This window comes from Eretmochelys imbricata, chromosome 18 (genome assembly GCF_965152235.1).
Source record: "Eretmochelys imbricata isolate rEreImb1 chromosome 18, rEreImb1.hap1, whole genome shotgun sequence".
Taxonomy (NCBI): domain Eukaryota; kingdom Metazoa; phylum Chordata; order Testudines; family Cheloniidae; genus Eretmochelys; species Eretmochelys imbricata.
The window spans coordinates 9,118,455-9,134,163 of record NC_135589.1 but is presented as its reverse complement, the minus strand read 5'-3'; the positions used below and the strand labels follow the sequence as shown (position 1 = coordinate 9,134,163).

Sequence of the window (15,709 nt, the reverse complement as noted above, 5' to 3'; positions counted from 1 at the left end):
TGCAGTCATCTTGCTGATCGCCTGCAGTGAGTACAGCAAACTAGTGACTCCCTAGTCGACGCTAATTATGCGATCGCCTCTGCTCTGTATCCAGCAGGCCCCCCTCAGAGCAGAATCCCCAGCCTCAGGGCAGTGCAAGTGAGGCTCAGTGCTTTGTGCACCCGGCCGCAGCATGGGGTCTGGATGTCGGGTTTACTCAGCCCTTAACTGGGCGAGGCCCGCACTGAGGTCACTGAGAGCTTTACCCAAGTGAGGCATATTAAAGCCTCAGGCCCCAGCTTGTGCATGGCCCCACACAGCTGTGTAACCGCAGGGGAGCGGGTAAGGTGTTCCCCTTGCCCCTAGCATTGCTGCACAGGGGCCTCTTGCAATACAAGTCCCTGTGCTCCGGGGAAGGGCTGTGCATTCCTTCTCTCCCACAGGAGAATGAGCTGGAGAAAGGGGGCAGGGAGGAGTTGGTGTCCTGGCCCTGCATCCTCCTGTGCTGGTCCCCAGAGCAAGAGCAGTACAACTGTGGGAAGCGTCTATGCCGGTCTAAAGGCTGGAATGAGCATTGTGCATCCCCTTTGCAAGGAACACACCAGTAGAGGACACAAGCTGTCTGGTGCCCCGTGTAGAGCAGTGCACCACCACAGCGCCCCCTACCACAGGGCTGTGGCATTAAAGCCACATGCTAACCCCAAGGATTCAGCTCCATGTTCTTTCGTCAATGCAGCGTGCTCCCCATGTGCATTAACAACAGGAGACGGGGGAGTGATCTTTCCTTTAGAGGAAACCAGCCTTCCTAGTGCTCTTGCTGGTTTGCAGGTCTGTCTGGGGCACAGGGGAGTCTTCTGGAGTTTCGAAAGATGATTAATCAAGCCACGAGAAAAAGTGCCATCCTCAGTTATTATGGGTACGGCTGCTACTGCGGGTCTGATGGCAGAGGGGAACCGAAGGATGCGACAGATTGGTAAATTGCCACTAGATTTTTTTTTTTTAAATATATCATTCCTCAAGCAGCACTGTAATTCCCATGGGACTGGTCAAATGCTTAAATATCCCTATAAAGTGCAGCAGAGTTTACTATCAAGGGTCCTTTGCAGGAGATCAACTGGATGGAAAGTCTCTTAAGATGCTCACTGCCTTCTGCAGAAAGCTCAATTTCTACCACAGCATTTCTGATCCTTAGTTATGGTTAGATATGGCCCTGATTCAGACATGAACAAATACAAGCATTAGTGGGAATGTCCTGGATATGTACAGTAAATCCAACAAATGCTTAGACAATGGCCATAGAATATCAGGGTTGGAAGGGGCCTCAGGAGGTCATCTAGTCCAACCCCCTGCTCAAAGCAGGACCAGTCCCCAACTAAATCATCCCAGCCAGGGCTTTGTCAATCCTGACCTTAAAAACCTCTCAGGAAGGAGATTCAACCACCTCCCTAGGTAACCCATTCCAGTGCTTCACCACCCTCCTAGTGAAAAATGCTTGCATAGACAAGATCGTCTATACTGGATGTCTATACTCTTTCATTGTAAGCAGACCTTTGACATGTGCCTCTGCTCTTCCTTCTCCCCGGAGGTGCTGCCGAGCTCATCACTGCTGTTACGAAAGGCTAAAAGCTAGTGGATGTTACGGGAACAGACAGCGATATAGTTACACCTACAAAGACGGAGACATCTTGTGTGGTGAGTTCTCTCCCCGTGGTCAGGTTGGGATGTGTTTTGCTTCTACTCTCTAATCAGCACACTGGTTTGGCTCTTTGCCTTTCTCGCTCAGCCTTCTCCTTGGCCTTATCATTGATCCAGAAGAGAAGGGTTCGAAGGGGAGGGTAGCACCAGGGTTCGTGGAAGGACTCTGGCTGTCTCCCCTTGTGTCATGGACCAAAGAAGTGCATTAATGGCCCATAAGTATTGGAGTTGCAACACCTTGATTCTTTGAAAGCCCTGGTTCAGCTTCTGACCCAGTGACTTTGGCCCCTCACCCAGCTGATGGAGGTAAATTGGGGTCCATGCAGTTGACTGTAAGGGGGTGTGAGGAGCTCACTTTTTAAGATCTCATCCAATCCAATGTAACCTACCACCAGTGTGAGTGAGGATGCCTGTAGCAGTGCTTCATACCCACTTTGCACTCACACTGCCCAAGTGTAAGTGACTCCACAGGGCCAGTGGGAAGTCAGGCCCTGAGAATTAGTCCCCGTCCTCCTCGTCGCTGCGATTGTCCCATGAAAACCGTGCGCGTCTCTCTCTCTGTCTTGGCAGCTTTGGGGAGCTGGTGCGAAGAACAGGTCTGTGATTGTGACAAGAGCACGACTCTCTGCCTGGAAAGGAACCTGAAGACGTTCAACAGCCGCTACGTTCGCTACCGAGACAGCAAGTGCACAGGATTCACACCCAGGTGCTAGGGGCCACCCTGTCCCCAGCCCATTATTTTACTGACCGCCCAGCTGACAAGAGTTTGCACATGCTGTTTCCCCAGGACCAGTGAGCCAGGAGCGGGACTGTAGAATGGACTGTGACCTCTGAGTGCTTTGCTACAGAGGACAAGAGAAATTCCAGGGAACTGCTTTTAAATAGTCCAGCAGCTCTACCTTAAAGTGGGTCACTAGAGCAGACCAGACCGGAAGAGAACCACGTCAGATGGCTGGTCGCCAATATAGGAAGGATGGTTGAGATACTGGGTTGGGTTCAATTCCTGGCTCTGGCACTGACTTCCTGTGTGACCTTGACCAAGTGCAGATTTTAAAAGGCACTTAGGCACCTAACTCCCATTGGAACCCATGGGACTTAGGTGCCTAAGTACCTTTATGAATCTGGGCTATAATTGCTCTATGCCTCAGTTTGCCCCTCTGTAACATGAGGATAATAGTCCTTTCTTTGCCTGTGTCTGTAGAGTGTAAGGGACTGTCTCTTCCTATGTGTTTGTACAGCACCTAGCATGATAGGGCTTTGATCTCAGTTTGTCCCAGAAGTGCTACTGGGATATATATAATACTACAGTACTAAACATGGTGACTACGGACCATTTGGTTGAACTGGGATTCTCCTGGGATTGCTGGCATAAGCTCCCCATTGTTTAATATTCTGGTTACAGATTCATTTCCTTCACTTTAGTTACCATGCTGTTCCCTTTCCTTTGCTTCTAAATAAAAGTGAGCAGAACACCTTATTCTGCAGCACAGGACAGTCTGTTGAACCAATTCCCCCCCAAAGGTTTTTTTTAGAGCAGGGTTTGTGCAGCACAATGGGGCACTGCTCTGGTTGGGTGTTGCTGTGAAGACTAGTGCAATACTAATCACAAAGCAGCCCTCTGGGCCATGACCTGGCCCACTCTTACCCTCAGTTGCAAACATTGTCGGGAACCACTGGAGCCAAGAGACCTCTGGAGTGGAAAGCATAGGGCTGACTGATTTCTATACCTGGCATCAGCCCTCTTCTGTGGAAGTGCCTCAGGCAAGGATGGGTGAGGCCACACACAAAGCATGACTCAGTTTTTACCTAGGGCAGGTACAAAGAGAGGAAACTGCTGAATATTTCCCCCAAACCAGCAGAAAAATGTTCTGGGAACAAAAGCTCCTGTGTCCTTTCTGCCTTCCCATCAGCAGTATCTCTAGCTACAGCAAAGCGACACATACTCCTGCAAAGGTGGAATTGCATGTACAGAACAGGGGGCTGGGAAATGCAAAAGGTTCCTGTGTTTGTGTTCATAAGGACGCACGCTGGAGGCATTAATGCCTATTTTGGGTACCTCAGTGCATGCTTTGGCATGCTGCCTTATGCTTTGGCACAGGAATATTTTGCATGCAAAACTCAGGCACTGAGGTTTGAAAATCGGATCCATGGGAACTCATTTTTAGTCACAAAGTCACACACACTGAACCTAGAAAGACAATGAAACCTATTTTGCAAAACGTTCTGTGAAAAAACAGGCCCATTGTTGAGACTCAAAATGTGGGGAAAACTTTGACTGTGGGGTAGTTTTGCATTTCACAATGCAGCTCTCACGCCCCATTAGACCCACGGCAAAAACACGAAGGCTCAACTCCTGAAAGGGCTTCTATGCGAGTTAGGTGCCAAACTACCTTTGTGGATCTGGGCCTAAACCCCTATGGCAACAGTGTCCAGGAATCCCAGACACACTGCTGCCTAACAAATACATATTGGTGAGAATTGTAAATATTTGTACCTCCTTTCTTTCTTTAGTTTAATAAGGAGGAGTGGAGCTATGGAATGGCCATGTAACCAACAGCAATAAAGGTACGGTTAGTACTTGGCACTGCATGCTAGGCTCTCTTTAATGTTTACCGCTTTCCCTGGCTGGACGGTTATTTTCTTCTCTAACCTCTCCCAATTGAAATGAAGCATTTGCCTGGCATCACTTTACTTTTCCTGTGCTGTAAGTAAATACCCAAGCCTGGGGCATGGTTTTAACTCTCCTGATATTCCTGTAAACTCTGACATTGCCTAGAAGCTGCTGTCATAAAAAGCCTTAATGGTTTGCTTGAGACAAAGTAATCTAGTGAAATGGTGTGCAAACTGGAGGGGGATGGGGGTGCAAGAGGTTCGTGGGGGGGGGGGGCGTGGTGCAAAGAAACTGGGATCCTGTGCGTGCTGCAGGACCTGCTGCCATAATAGCAGGAGTGGGATAAAAATAGATTGGGTATTGCATGGCGGGACAGGAGTGAGATTGAAAAACCATAGTCCTCCCGCCGTGCAAATAACAAGAACGCCCCGGCCGGCAGCTGCCGCTCTCCAGCAGCAGCACAGAAGTAAGGGTTTAGGTCAGATTACAAGTATCGGGTGGGCGAGTGCCACGAATGCTGCGAATGGTAAGGGGCGGGCGTGGCTGGGAAAGTATGCACACGGCTGGTCTAGTGGACAGGGCCCTGGGCTGGAACCCCAGAGAACTGGGTTCTATGGCTGACTCTGCCACGGACCATCTGTGCCTCTGGTTCCCCCTGTGTCTGTCCGGTCTCCTGAGCTTGGGAGCTGTCCAGGGAAGATGCTGTGTACGTACAGAGTGCAGCACAACCGGGGCACCAGTTTTAGGCACAATTAACTTTATCTGCACCAGGTTAGGAAATGGTTCTCATCTCTGGCACTCCCTGCATTCTGCGGAGGACACTGCGTTGCTGGACTAGCTGGTGTGGAAAGGAGGGGGCGAGTGGGTACTACCCTGAGTCGATGATGCAAGGACCCAGCAGTCCATAGGAGGGGTATGGGGGAGCTGTGGGTGAGATTCCTGATTACAGCCCTGCGTTCTGAGGGGATAGAGCTCCCCACGCTCGTTAGGTAATTCAGGCCCTGCCTACAGAACGATCAGAGAGCCAGGAGTGGGATGCAGTAGAACTAACATGAGAGGCAGGGGGTGTGTTTCCCCGATGTCCCTTTACACACAGTTTAATTATCCCCAGCTCTTTGGTTGCAGTCCTGCCCTCGGCATGCAGTAACCTGACTCCGCTTGAAGACGAGACTTGGTGGGCGACTGGGCAAAACACCATTCTGTATTACCGTGGTTAGGGATGCTACTGTGGACAGGGAGTATCCCTAGAGTCAATAAAGGAGATCGACTGGTAAGGGCACTGGGAAGTGCTACCATTGTTCAGTGACCATGCTGCCCTCCTCCCCTCCAGAACTGGAATCATCAGCATGGCCCTTGATTTGTTACTGAGGGCAGCAACCTGGACAAGTGGTCAGAGCACAGGACTGGGAATGAGGAGAGCTGGGTTCTACTACCAAGGAATTGTGTCACTTAACCTTTCAGTCCTTCAATCTGTCCACAGGTAAAAGCATGTCCACTATTATGAAGAGCTTTAAGATGCTTGGTAGATACCCACAAAAGATCATGATGATGATGATTTAGTTCAGTAGCAATCAGTCAGAGTGGGCTGACCCCCCCCACCCCGAGGAGTAACTATTCTGTCAGTGTGCATTGTTTAATTACTGGCATTTACCTTCAAAGCCCAGTGGCATGCTAGGAACTCAGAGAAAAGGGGCATTTCAAGGGAATCAAGGAACCACAAGGGGTGATTGGCTCCAAAACCTGCTTCTGGCTCACTTGTTCGTCCACCTTCAGGAATGCTGTCATTGATATAAGACTCCACCTTGTCTCTCAGCTATGTAGGTGAATATCAAGTCTGAGGGAAGCATAGGTTTGTGGAGTCCAAAAATAATCTCATAAGGCGAGTAATGGATAGTTGAGTGCTAGCAGGTGTTATATGCAAAGACAACAAAAAGTGTCTTCGTAGCCCAGTCTTGTTGGTCTCCGCTGACTATGCCCAAGCAAGGTGATGTGACTCCTCACTAACTGATACTTGTTTAGTACAAATTTAAACCCTGGCTCCGTAAGAAGCTCTAAGACCCATCCCACGCCTACCAGATGTCCCACCCATGTTTTGTGGGACCAAATGAAGTCATCTAAGTATGGGAGGATGTCTTCAGCTCTCAAAGCTTGGATAAGGCCAGTCACCAGCCTCTGAAATGCCCCTGGTGCGTTCATGAGTCCGAAGGGCGTTCTGAAGAATTGAAACAACCCAAAGCATGTCACAAAGGCAGTTTGTTCTCAGTCCTCAGCTGCCATTTTAATCTAATGGTATCCAGATGCCAAATCAAAACTACTTACGTATTTTACTCCTGACATTTTATTCATTTGAGTGTATCTGATCTGAGAGGAAGCTGCTAGCTAGTTTGAACTGTCTGTGAGTTAAGGCACCTGTAGTCAACACACATCCTCAAGTCTCTATTGGGCTTTTTCACAACTACAGTTGCGGATGCTCAAGGTGATGCGGATTGCTCAAGGAGGCCCCCCCTCCAGCATGCCCATGAGCTCTTGCAACACTACCTGATCTGCTGTCTGCACTGATCAGGCCAGCATGCCTAACAAAGCATAGGCCTCCAACTAGAGATCAAATCTCTCCTGAGAACACTGAGCAATGACTCAGCCAGGAGACCTTAGTTACAGCAGAGAAACAGGAAATCGATCAAAGCAAATGCTGCATTGTTGGGAGGCAAACAATGAGCTGCATTTAATCATCCCCTTTGTTGTAGCTCTGCAGAAGGGGAATGGTAAGGGCATGTGTTTCACTCCACTTTCCCTGGGGGCCCTGAATGAAAATAGCTACGATATTCTGCTAGGAAGATGTACTGTAGATTGTGAGCCCTTTGGGGCAAGCCTTGGTCTTGCTGTGTTTCTACTCCCTCCCCAGGCGCTCTGATCTCATTCAGGGACCCGGTGTGCTACTGTAATTCAAATAACAACTAATCATGTTTTTCCTGCCATCCCCCCAGCGCTGGACTAATGCTGACTCTGTTCACACCAGGTGCTGTTATGCTCCCATCTGCTGCTAGAAGAAGTTGTTGGTATGTGGCTGTGATCCCAAATTGGAATTCTATTCTTACTCGTGGGGCAACATAGGCTGCGGTAAGTGAGAATGTAGAGACCAAGGCATGAATGGAATGGGTTTGCTCTCCGTAGAGACAGGCGGTCTCTGGGCCCCACTCCTCCCGTAGACTAGCAGGCTGGAAAATGCTATTCAACTGGTTAACAAGTGGAATGTGCTTGAAATAGGGAGCAGGCTGTACAAATCCTGGTTGCGATTATTATTCAGGTGACTGGTTAAGCAAGACAAGCTTCCCTATGGGTGAAACTCACCCCACAGAGAGGGGTCAGGACAAGGGCCTCCACACGATTTCAGCCCCGCTTATGCCTTATTTTAAAAACTGAAGAGGAACAAAGGCGTTTTGATGACCCCATGCCCTGGTGTGAATTTCACCCTGAGCTGAGTACAGTCCCAGGGCCCTGCTGCACCAAAGGGAATATATTTTCTAGAGCAATTCGGAGAAGTTGGCAAACAGGGAGTCTGCACTCTCCCTAGCTGTGTCACATGCCGCATGATTTCTGGCTATTGTCTATTGCCAGGAGGCACTCACCCAGGAAATTCAGTCGTCGCTGGGTGCATAGGAATCCGGGACAGGGAGCAGAATCTAAATGCCAACCTTGTGCTCCAAGTGTGCTGGGGTGAAATTCCCCTCTGTGCAGGGCTCCAGTATGAGGGCTAGGTACTGCTTAAGCTATTTTAAGGTCTTGCATGAGACTTAGCTGATGCGTAGGATACGTGCCAGCCTTCTGCACCAGGGTGAATTTCATCCTCTGTGCAAGAAAGGAACCGAGCACGTTCCTCAACATGGCGTGTGCCCAGCTGCTTTGCAGCCAGCACAAAGTGGGGTGCTCGAGACCGGCTCGTATCGTTCCAATCTTCTCAACAGCGGCATTTTCCAAACAAACATAAACCAGAGAGAGACATTCACCACAGGCCCCCTGCACCTAGTTATGGATTCGTGAGCTTCCTGTTTGGGAAGAGGCTCTATGCACCATCTAGGTTGTTATCACAGAAACCTCTGTAAAGCAGCAGTAGGACTAGTAGGCAAGGGGCCGAGCCAAAACCCACTGCAGTCCATAGAAAGGTTCCCATGGACTACAATGGGCTTTGGATTGGCCCCAAGTGACTTTCCCACACATGCAGTGGCTTGGCTGCAGTACTCAGGCATGCGATGAGAGGATCTGCATATGCTACAGCAGTTGATTCAAGGTAATTGCCCTGAGCTCTACTGTACTGTTCTCATGAGTCCCTGCTGGTTTATTTTTCAGGTGAGAAAACCCTCTGCCAGAAGCTGAGCTGTGAATGTAACGAGGCTGTGACCGTTTGTTTCCAAAAGACGGGCTGTATCTACCATGGAAAATATCTCTATTTCTCACAAGTGCTCTGCAAGGGACCCTCTCTCCCATGCTAGGCCCACAGCTGCACTAGTCTCAGTGCTCTGCAGTGCCAGCCCCACTTCTTTCCAGCGCTAGGTGCTGTTCCTTTTTCGGCAAGATATTACAAGTTCTAGCAGCATTCCTCGGCAGGGTTCTGAGCAACACAGCAGGGAAGTCAATGGGAGCCTTTCCATTGACTTCAATGGATTTTGGACCAGGCCCTTAGGTACAAGCAATACCTGCCCCTACTAGTAAAAATAAAAGACAGCTTCTAAAGGGCAACCAGTGTTTTCAGCTTCTAAGAATCAGTGTGAAATTCCAGCAGCTCTGCCTACAAGCTTGGGCCATTTTGTATGATTTAACTGCTGATGGAATATTTGAAATAAACCTTATCATAGCTATCGTCCTCTTGTGTCCTGTTATACCAAGCTGAGCTCTCTCTGTCCCCCTTCTCCAATGGAGACGTTAACCAGTCAGCTCTGCCGGGCAGCTGCAGGGAGGCTTGGTTTTAGCACCAACTCTTATTTAAGACCAGCTGGAGAAAGATTATCCAGAGACAGAGCGGGTGGCTATATGGGTTTGCAACTGTAAAAGAGGGAAAAGCTGCAGAACTGGAATACTGGACTCTGCCTCGAGGTCCTGAGCCAAAGGGCGTCTAAATCAGGCTTCCCTGGGCTTTGGATTGGGCCCAAAATGAACGGGCCTAAAGTGGTGCTGGGGAGATTAACTATGTGCTGGAGTGTGATTGGATGCATCAACCCCATAGTAGTTTAGCCTGGGCTAACAAAAGCCTGAGCCCAATTAGGCCCTTGGGCAGCACCTGGAGGGGTGTTAGGCAAAACCGGTGATCAAACCCAGCTGGTGGAGAGTGGGGTCTTTATAAAAGAAGGAGCGCAGGGAGAAAAGAAGTCCAGGCAGGAGACCAGCTGGTAGTTTCCTCTCATGGGCTAAAGGTCGAGAGAAGCCTGGGAGGCCTGGAGCCAGAACTAGAGATGGCTGAGCCTGGAGGCAGTCTGGGAGGCCATGCTCTGAAATAAGAGCAAGAAAGAACTTTGCAGGCATTAGGCTGAGGCCCAGCAAGAAGCTTTGAGGAAGGAGGGCATGGGACTGGGAAAGGAAGCCTGAGAAGCTGAGGGTGTCAGGGAAGGCCCCTAGAGACAGGGCAACAGGAGATGGTGAGTTTCACGGTGGTAGGCCTGAAAGAGAGTTTAGTACAGTGTTGACAGACCGAGGGAGTCCCAAGCTGGCCAGAGATGAGCGTTTTTTCCCCATGGTGAGCCCAAAACAGGGGTTGATTAAGTCCTGGGAGTTAGTTGAGTGGGACTAGAAGTACTTGAGCTTTCTTTGAGCGATCTACATAGAAGATTCCAGGCGAGGACCCTGTGGGTCTTCGTTAACCCCAGGAAAGGGGTTGAAGAAACTGGAACTTGAGTGGAGTACCCTGAAAGGGGTGTGGAACTAAAACGGGACCTGGCTAGAGTGCTGAGTCGCAAAAAGAGGCAGGCCACCACAGATCCAGAAACAACTGTCAGCAGAGGGTGCCAGAGAGGAAGAGTCTCCTCCTCCACACCCAGCCACAAGGAGGCACGCCAGAGGTGAGTCAACCCTTCGACGTGTTGATTTCATGTTCGAAAATATTTTGTGCAAAGACTTAAATGACATTCCGGTAGCTCAGTTACAACAACCTCCTTGGCCCCGTCCCCACAAAAGAAAAAAGTGCTCTTTAAAATTGAGTTAGCTTAACGGAGTTACCTTAACATGATTGGAAATCTCCTTTCGCACCCATGTGGACACAATTTAACACCTTTACAACTGTGTCAGCTGGCTGTGTGGCTGCCCCACAAGGCTAACTCCATTGAACTAACTCAATTTTAAAAGCACCCTTCTTCAGGGTCCAGACAGACCCATCCAGCATCACCAGCATTATTCCCAAGCACTCGGATATAGGGAGTCAGGCCCCCACAATCATGAGATAAACATCACAATCAAGAGATTTTAAAAATAATAAAATGGGGGCCTTTTTGTTGCCCTTGTGGTTTTTCAGCTTTTAGGGTTCATGTTTCCACAGGCTTTTCTCTACAACCATGAGAACTAGAAACTTACTTTCTCTTCAACTTCCCTGAGGGACTCCTTTAAATAATCAAAGGATTGGCTGGATAACATCAGCTCGCAGTTGTTCATGTCTCCTCTATGGAAAGACATATAGAATAATTGCATTATTTATTTTGACATGTTGCCTAACCTCTTAGGCCCCCGGTTAACACCGTTGAGCTGGAATGTAAAATGTGGAAATAGATTGTGAAAATGCTGTTTGGTCGTGAGTTAGTGATCTAACAGAACAGCTGAATTACAAACATTTTTATTAGCAAGGGGTATGTTACAGTTCATGCTGCAGCTAACAAAGCTTGTAAGAGCAGGAGCATGGATGGATGAATGAGACACTTGAGAAATCATCTCTGCGGTTTCTTAAGCATGGGGAGCTTTGCAGTAAAATCACTGAATGCATAATGGAGAACAGTCACATTCATTTGGGTAACTCTATCTAGGGTTTTATTCTGTACTCCTTTCTTTTGGGGGGGCTGACCCAGGGCGGGTGTCATGCAGATTAATTCTCACCCCTTTAAGTTGTGTGTGACTTTTGTACATTTTACTCAGGACAGACAGCAAAACTGAATCAATGCCACTTTCAGATCTTCCTGCCTTAGTACAATTGCTATAACATTTGGAATCCTAACACTGCATGTTAGGGGTATGTTCAAATCCCTAAACCAGGCTTTTTTTTGTTGAGTTTCATGGCAACATTATTGTTGATTGAAGGCCCAATCCTGCAAATATATACACATGTCAGTAACTTTGCACACAAGTAGTCTCACTGATACTTCATAACGTACTGGTGAACGTAACGTGGTACGTACTGAAACAACAAAGTCTTAGTAACATGGGCCCAGATCTTCAAAGATATTTAAGCTCCTTACTTCAATTCATTTCAGTGAAAGTTGGGAGCCTCATACCTTTGAGGATCTAGGCCTCGGTACCTGAACACAGCAGAGTTAGTGTGTTAGAAATGTAGTGGGGAATGAGATTCAATAGCAACACGCTGCTGTTGAATCTTTGAGAGGCAAGGAGAGACCACTGTTTTGGGAAGGTGAATTACAAGCTGTGTAAGGACTGCAGCAGGGAGTAGTGAGGTTCTAGTGTACGCTGGAAATCTGTCATCAAAAGCGTAAGCTCTCTCTGACCCCAAGTAAGCATTAAGATACTATCAAACATTTAGAATCAGGGAGTGACATCCACTTAAGTGATTAACTTCGATTCTTTCTTGTCTTGAGTAGAGTACGCTTCCTTGCCAAACAATACCACCAAGGGATGCATTCTTGCAAGGAAAGAGTTTTTGTTTTTTGTTTTTTTGGATTCTCATGATTAGTATTGTACCAGTGAGGAGCCCTCTCTGAATGACCCTGATTAAATACCGCCTAGAAAACTGCATTCACTTCTGAGCACCTAGAGACATAGAAAGACTGAAGGGAATTAAGAGTCATGAAGGGGTTGGAGGGACTGTCTTAGGAAGAGAGGTGAAAAGACGTATGGGACTGGATTCTCCATTGCCCTGCATGTCTTCATGTCATTTACACCAGCGTGAAGTGGGCATTAAAAGCCGCTAATTCCATTTGGTTGCATTTTATACCTACTTTGCACTGGTGTAGATGACGACACAAGGTTCATGCTTAAATATTAGTTAAATTGGAGCAAACATGAAATCTGAATTCCCAGTGACTGTGAATCAGACTGGACATCCGGATAGGTTCCAAGACCAGAGACAGTGCGGTCCAGGGGGTAGGGTGCTGAACTGGGGTGTAAAGAGATCTGAGTTCTGTACCTGGATCTGCTGCCAAATCATTCCAGCTCTCCTGCCCCAATGCTCACAGGTATTTAGGTTCCTAACTTCCACTGAAGTTGAGAACCTAAATAACCTGGGATGATCTGGGGCCTCCATTTCCCCTCCCACCTATTCTTTGCCTTGTCTGTTCAGACTGTGAGCTCTTCTGAACAGGAATGATCTCTCACTATGTTTGTGTTAGGAGCTGTACAATGGGACCCTGATCTCAGTAGGACCTCCAGCCACTATTGTAATACAAATAGCAGCTACAGGGGTCTTGTACCCAGGCTTCCAAACATTGGCATACTATCCCTGCTGAATATGGTCACCATTTTTTGCCTCATGAGTTCCCCTGATGCAATCTCCGCACTGAGTGTATCATGCTGAACTGCAGGGACCACGCTGTAGCTGGGTGGGAGATCTGGAGCCAGATCTGGAGCATCCAGCTGAGTAGAAGCAGTAAGTGTGGCTGGCGTAGAACCCACTCCAGGAAAGGAGTGATGCTTCAAAGGGATTTGGACGTGGCAGCTTGTCTGTAGCTGTGCGGGATTCCTTTGATCCGCCAAGTGCAGTAGCGAGGAGCTATTTGTATTACTGAACCGTTCCGAGATCCAGAACATGTTAAAATCTGAACAGGAGATAAGAACTGTGGCAGCGTGGTTACTCCACCCCTACAGACGGCAAGGGGCAGATCAGACTGCCGAAAGGAAGCTGCTCAATAGACCTGGTAGGAAGCGACTGCCCTGAGGTCAAGGGGAAAGGGCCTTATGGAAGGGAGTGGCTTGTACTTACTGCCCTTCTCCTAGTCGTATTAAATAATTGCAGCTGAGTTTGAGAAGTTGTTCTATCAGGTGTGTATGGGGGGCAGAGGTAGTTAATATTATTGCTGATAGTTCTATTCTTGTTTTGTGCCTAATCTTACGGCTCCTCTGGTGTTGCCTAGCAGGATAACATCCCTCTGGGCCCTTCCCAGGCAGATCCCCACTCTGAACATCTATTCCAATCTGTTTCCACAGGGTTGTATCTTGCATGATTGCTGTGTTCTTTACCACTGGTTGGGGGGCTGGGAACAAGCCTAGCTGATTGTAGGCCTACCTGATTCTGTGCTGTGGGCAGCTTGACAGCATTCTGGCACCAGCAGCGATCAGGCACAATGAGGGGTGGCACTGGGAGGACACACACGGCCTTTGAAAGCACCTCTCCTCTACACCAGCACTGCATCAGTAAGAGAACACAGGCTAGGGCCACATGCTCAGAGTTGCGCACAGGAAGGCTAACAAGTGGTACGGAGGTGCATTTGGGGTGGTTACAGTAAACGTGAGTGGAGGAGCCGTGTGCACTAGAGGCTAATAATGTTGTTAAGCCTGGCCACAGTCGTACAGAGCAGACCAGACTTTGCCAATATCCATGCTGAGGACTTAAATAAACATGAAGCTGCAAGTGCACCAGCCAAGCAAGTACAGTCCTCTCTCCCCTCTAGTTAGCATAAAGAGACCCTCCCACCTACTAATATATCTCCTACCGACCTTCCCCTCAAACTTACCCTTCAACTGAACATGTTGACTTACCCTTAAACCATTTGTTCACTTCTCCTTCTAATGAACACTCCAGACTCTTCTAGAGCCACTGAAGGGCTTTCGCTTTCCATTGTAATTTAGGGACAGGGGCTTCTCCCATTATAGTGAGTACTTTAAATTTCATCTTAATGGGAATTGCAAACAATTGTCACAGAGAAAGATTAGATGGCTCAATTGCTAGAGCAGATTCATCCTGAACTGCCTTCTAGTGTTGCATACGTGATGGAAGGCTCCAGTTCTTTTAGTTTAGGCACCAGCACAGCAAAACAAGAGAGGATAAATGAACGGATAAATGAAAGCAAGTCAAACAAGCTGGATTTATGGCCCAGATTCAGCAGAGTATTTAAGAGGGATGGAATTACACACATGCTGCAGCTAAGTATATACTGGAGTCCCCTTACCTCCACCAAGGGAAAGTTTTTAGCTGCTTATAGTAACAAATGAGTTGAAAAGACAGATTAGAAAGAGGTGGTTTATCATTTCCCTGTGTGTTTGGCAGTGCTTTGTATCCAGGCAGCTTCACCTGGTTGTAGGTTTTGGCACAGCAACAGACAAAACACATTTTAAAAAGGCTCACGATTTAAAAAAACCCACCAGAGTACTACAGAAATCAGGTCAAGCACACTCCATTAAACTCCTTTGAATCGGATGAGGTTCAATAAGGATAAGCGCAGGGTCCTGCACTTAGGACGGAAGAACCCAATGCACCGCTACAGACTAGGGACCGAATGGCTAGGCAGCAGTTCTGCGGAAAAGGACCTAGGGGTGACAGTGGACGAGAAGCTGGATATGAGTCAGCAGTGTGCCCTTGTTGCCAAGAAGGCCAATGGCATTTTGGGATGTATAAGTAGGGGCATAGCGAGCAGATCGAGGGACGTGATCGTCCCCCTCTATTCGACATTGGTGAGGCCTCATCTGGAGTACTGTGTCCAGTTTTGGGCCCCACACTACAAGAAGGATGTGGATAAATTGGAGAGAGTCCAGCGAAGGGCAACAAAAATGATTAGGGGTCTGGAACACATGACTTATGAGGAGAGGCTGAGGGAACTGGGATTATTTAGTCTGCAGAAGAGAAGAATGAGGGGGGATTTGATAGCTGCTTTCAACTACCTGAGAGGTGGTTCCAGAGAGGATGGTTCTAGACTATTCTCAGTGGTAGAAAAGGACAGGACAAGGAGTAATGGTCTCAAGTTGCAGTGGGGGAGGTTTAGGTTGGATATTAGGAAAAACTTCTTCACTAGGAGGGTGGTGAAACACTGGAATGCATTACCTAGGGAGGTGATAGAATCTCCTTCCTTAGAAGTTTTTAAGGTCAGGCTTGACAAAGCCCTGGCTGGGATGATTTAATTGGGGATTGGTCCTGCTTTGAGCAGGGGGTTGGACTAGATGACCTCCTGAGGTCCCTTCCAACCCTGATATTCTATGATTCTATGCCCAGATTTCAAGGTGACAATGCTTTTACCAGCTGGGATTCATCTATAGGGCATAAATCACTTCCCCATACACATCATCTTGGAA

General features: G+C 48.2%; 1 protein-coding gene across 1 annotated transcript; it reads left to right on the top strand.

The window, feature by feature from the left end:
* Nucleotides 1–725: 725 nt before the first annotated feature.
* Nucleotides 726–2,387, top strand: LOC144276848 (basic phospholipase A2 homolog Gln49-PLA2-like). The gene is given in 3 exon segments (XM_077837226.1): nucleotides 726–952; nucleotides 1,565–1,671; nucleotides 2,245–2,387. Coding segments are annotated over 3 exon segments (477 nt in total).
* Nucleotides 2,388–15,709: the final 13,322 nt, after the last annotated feature.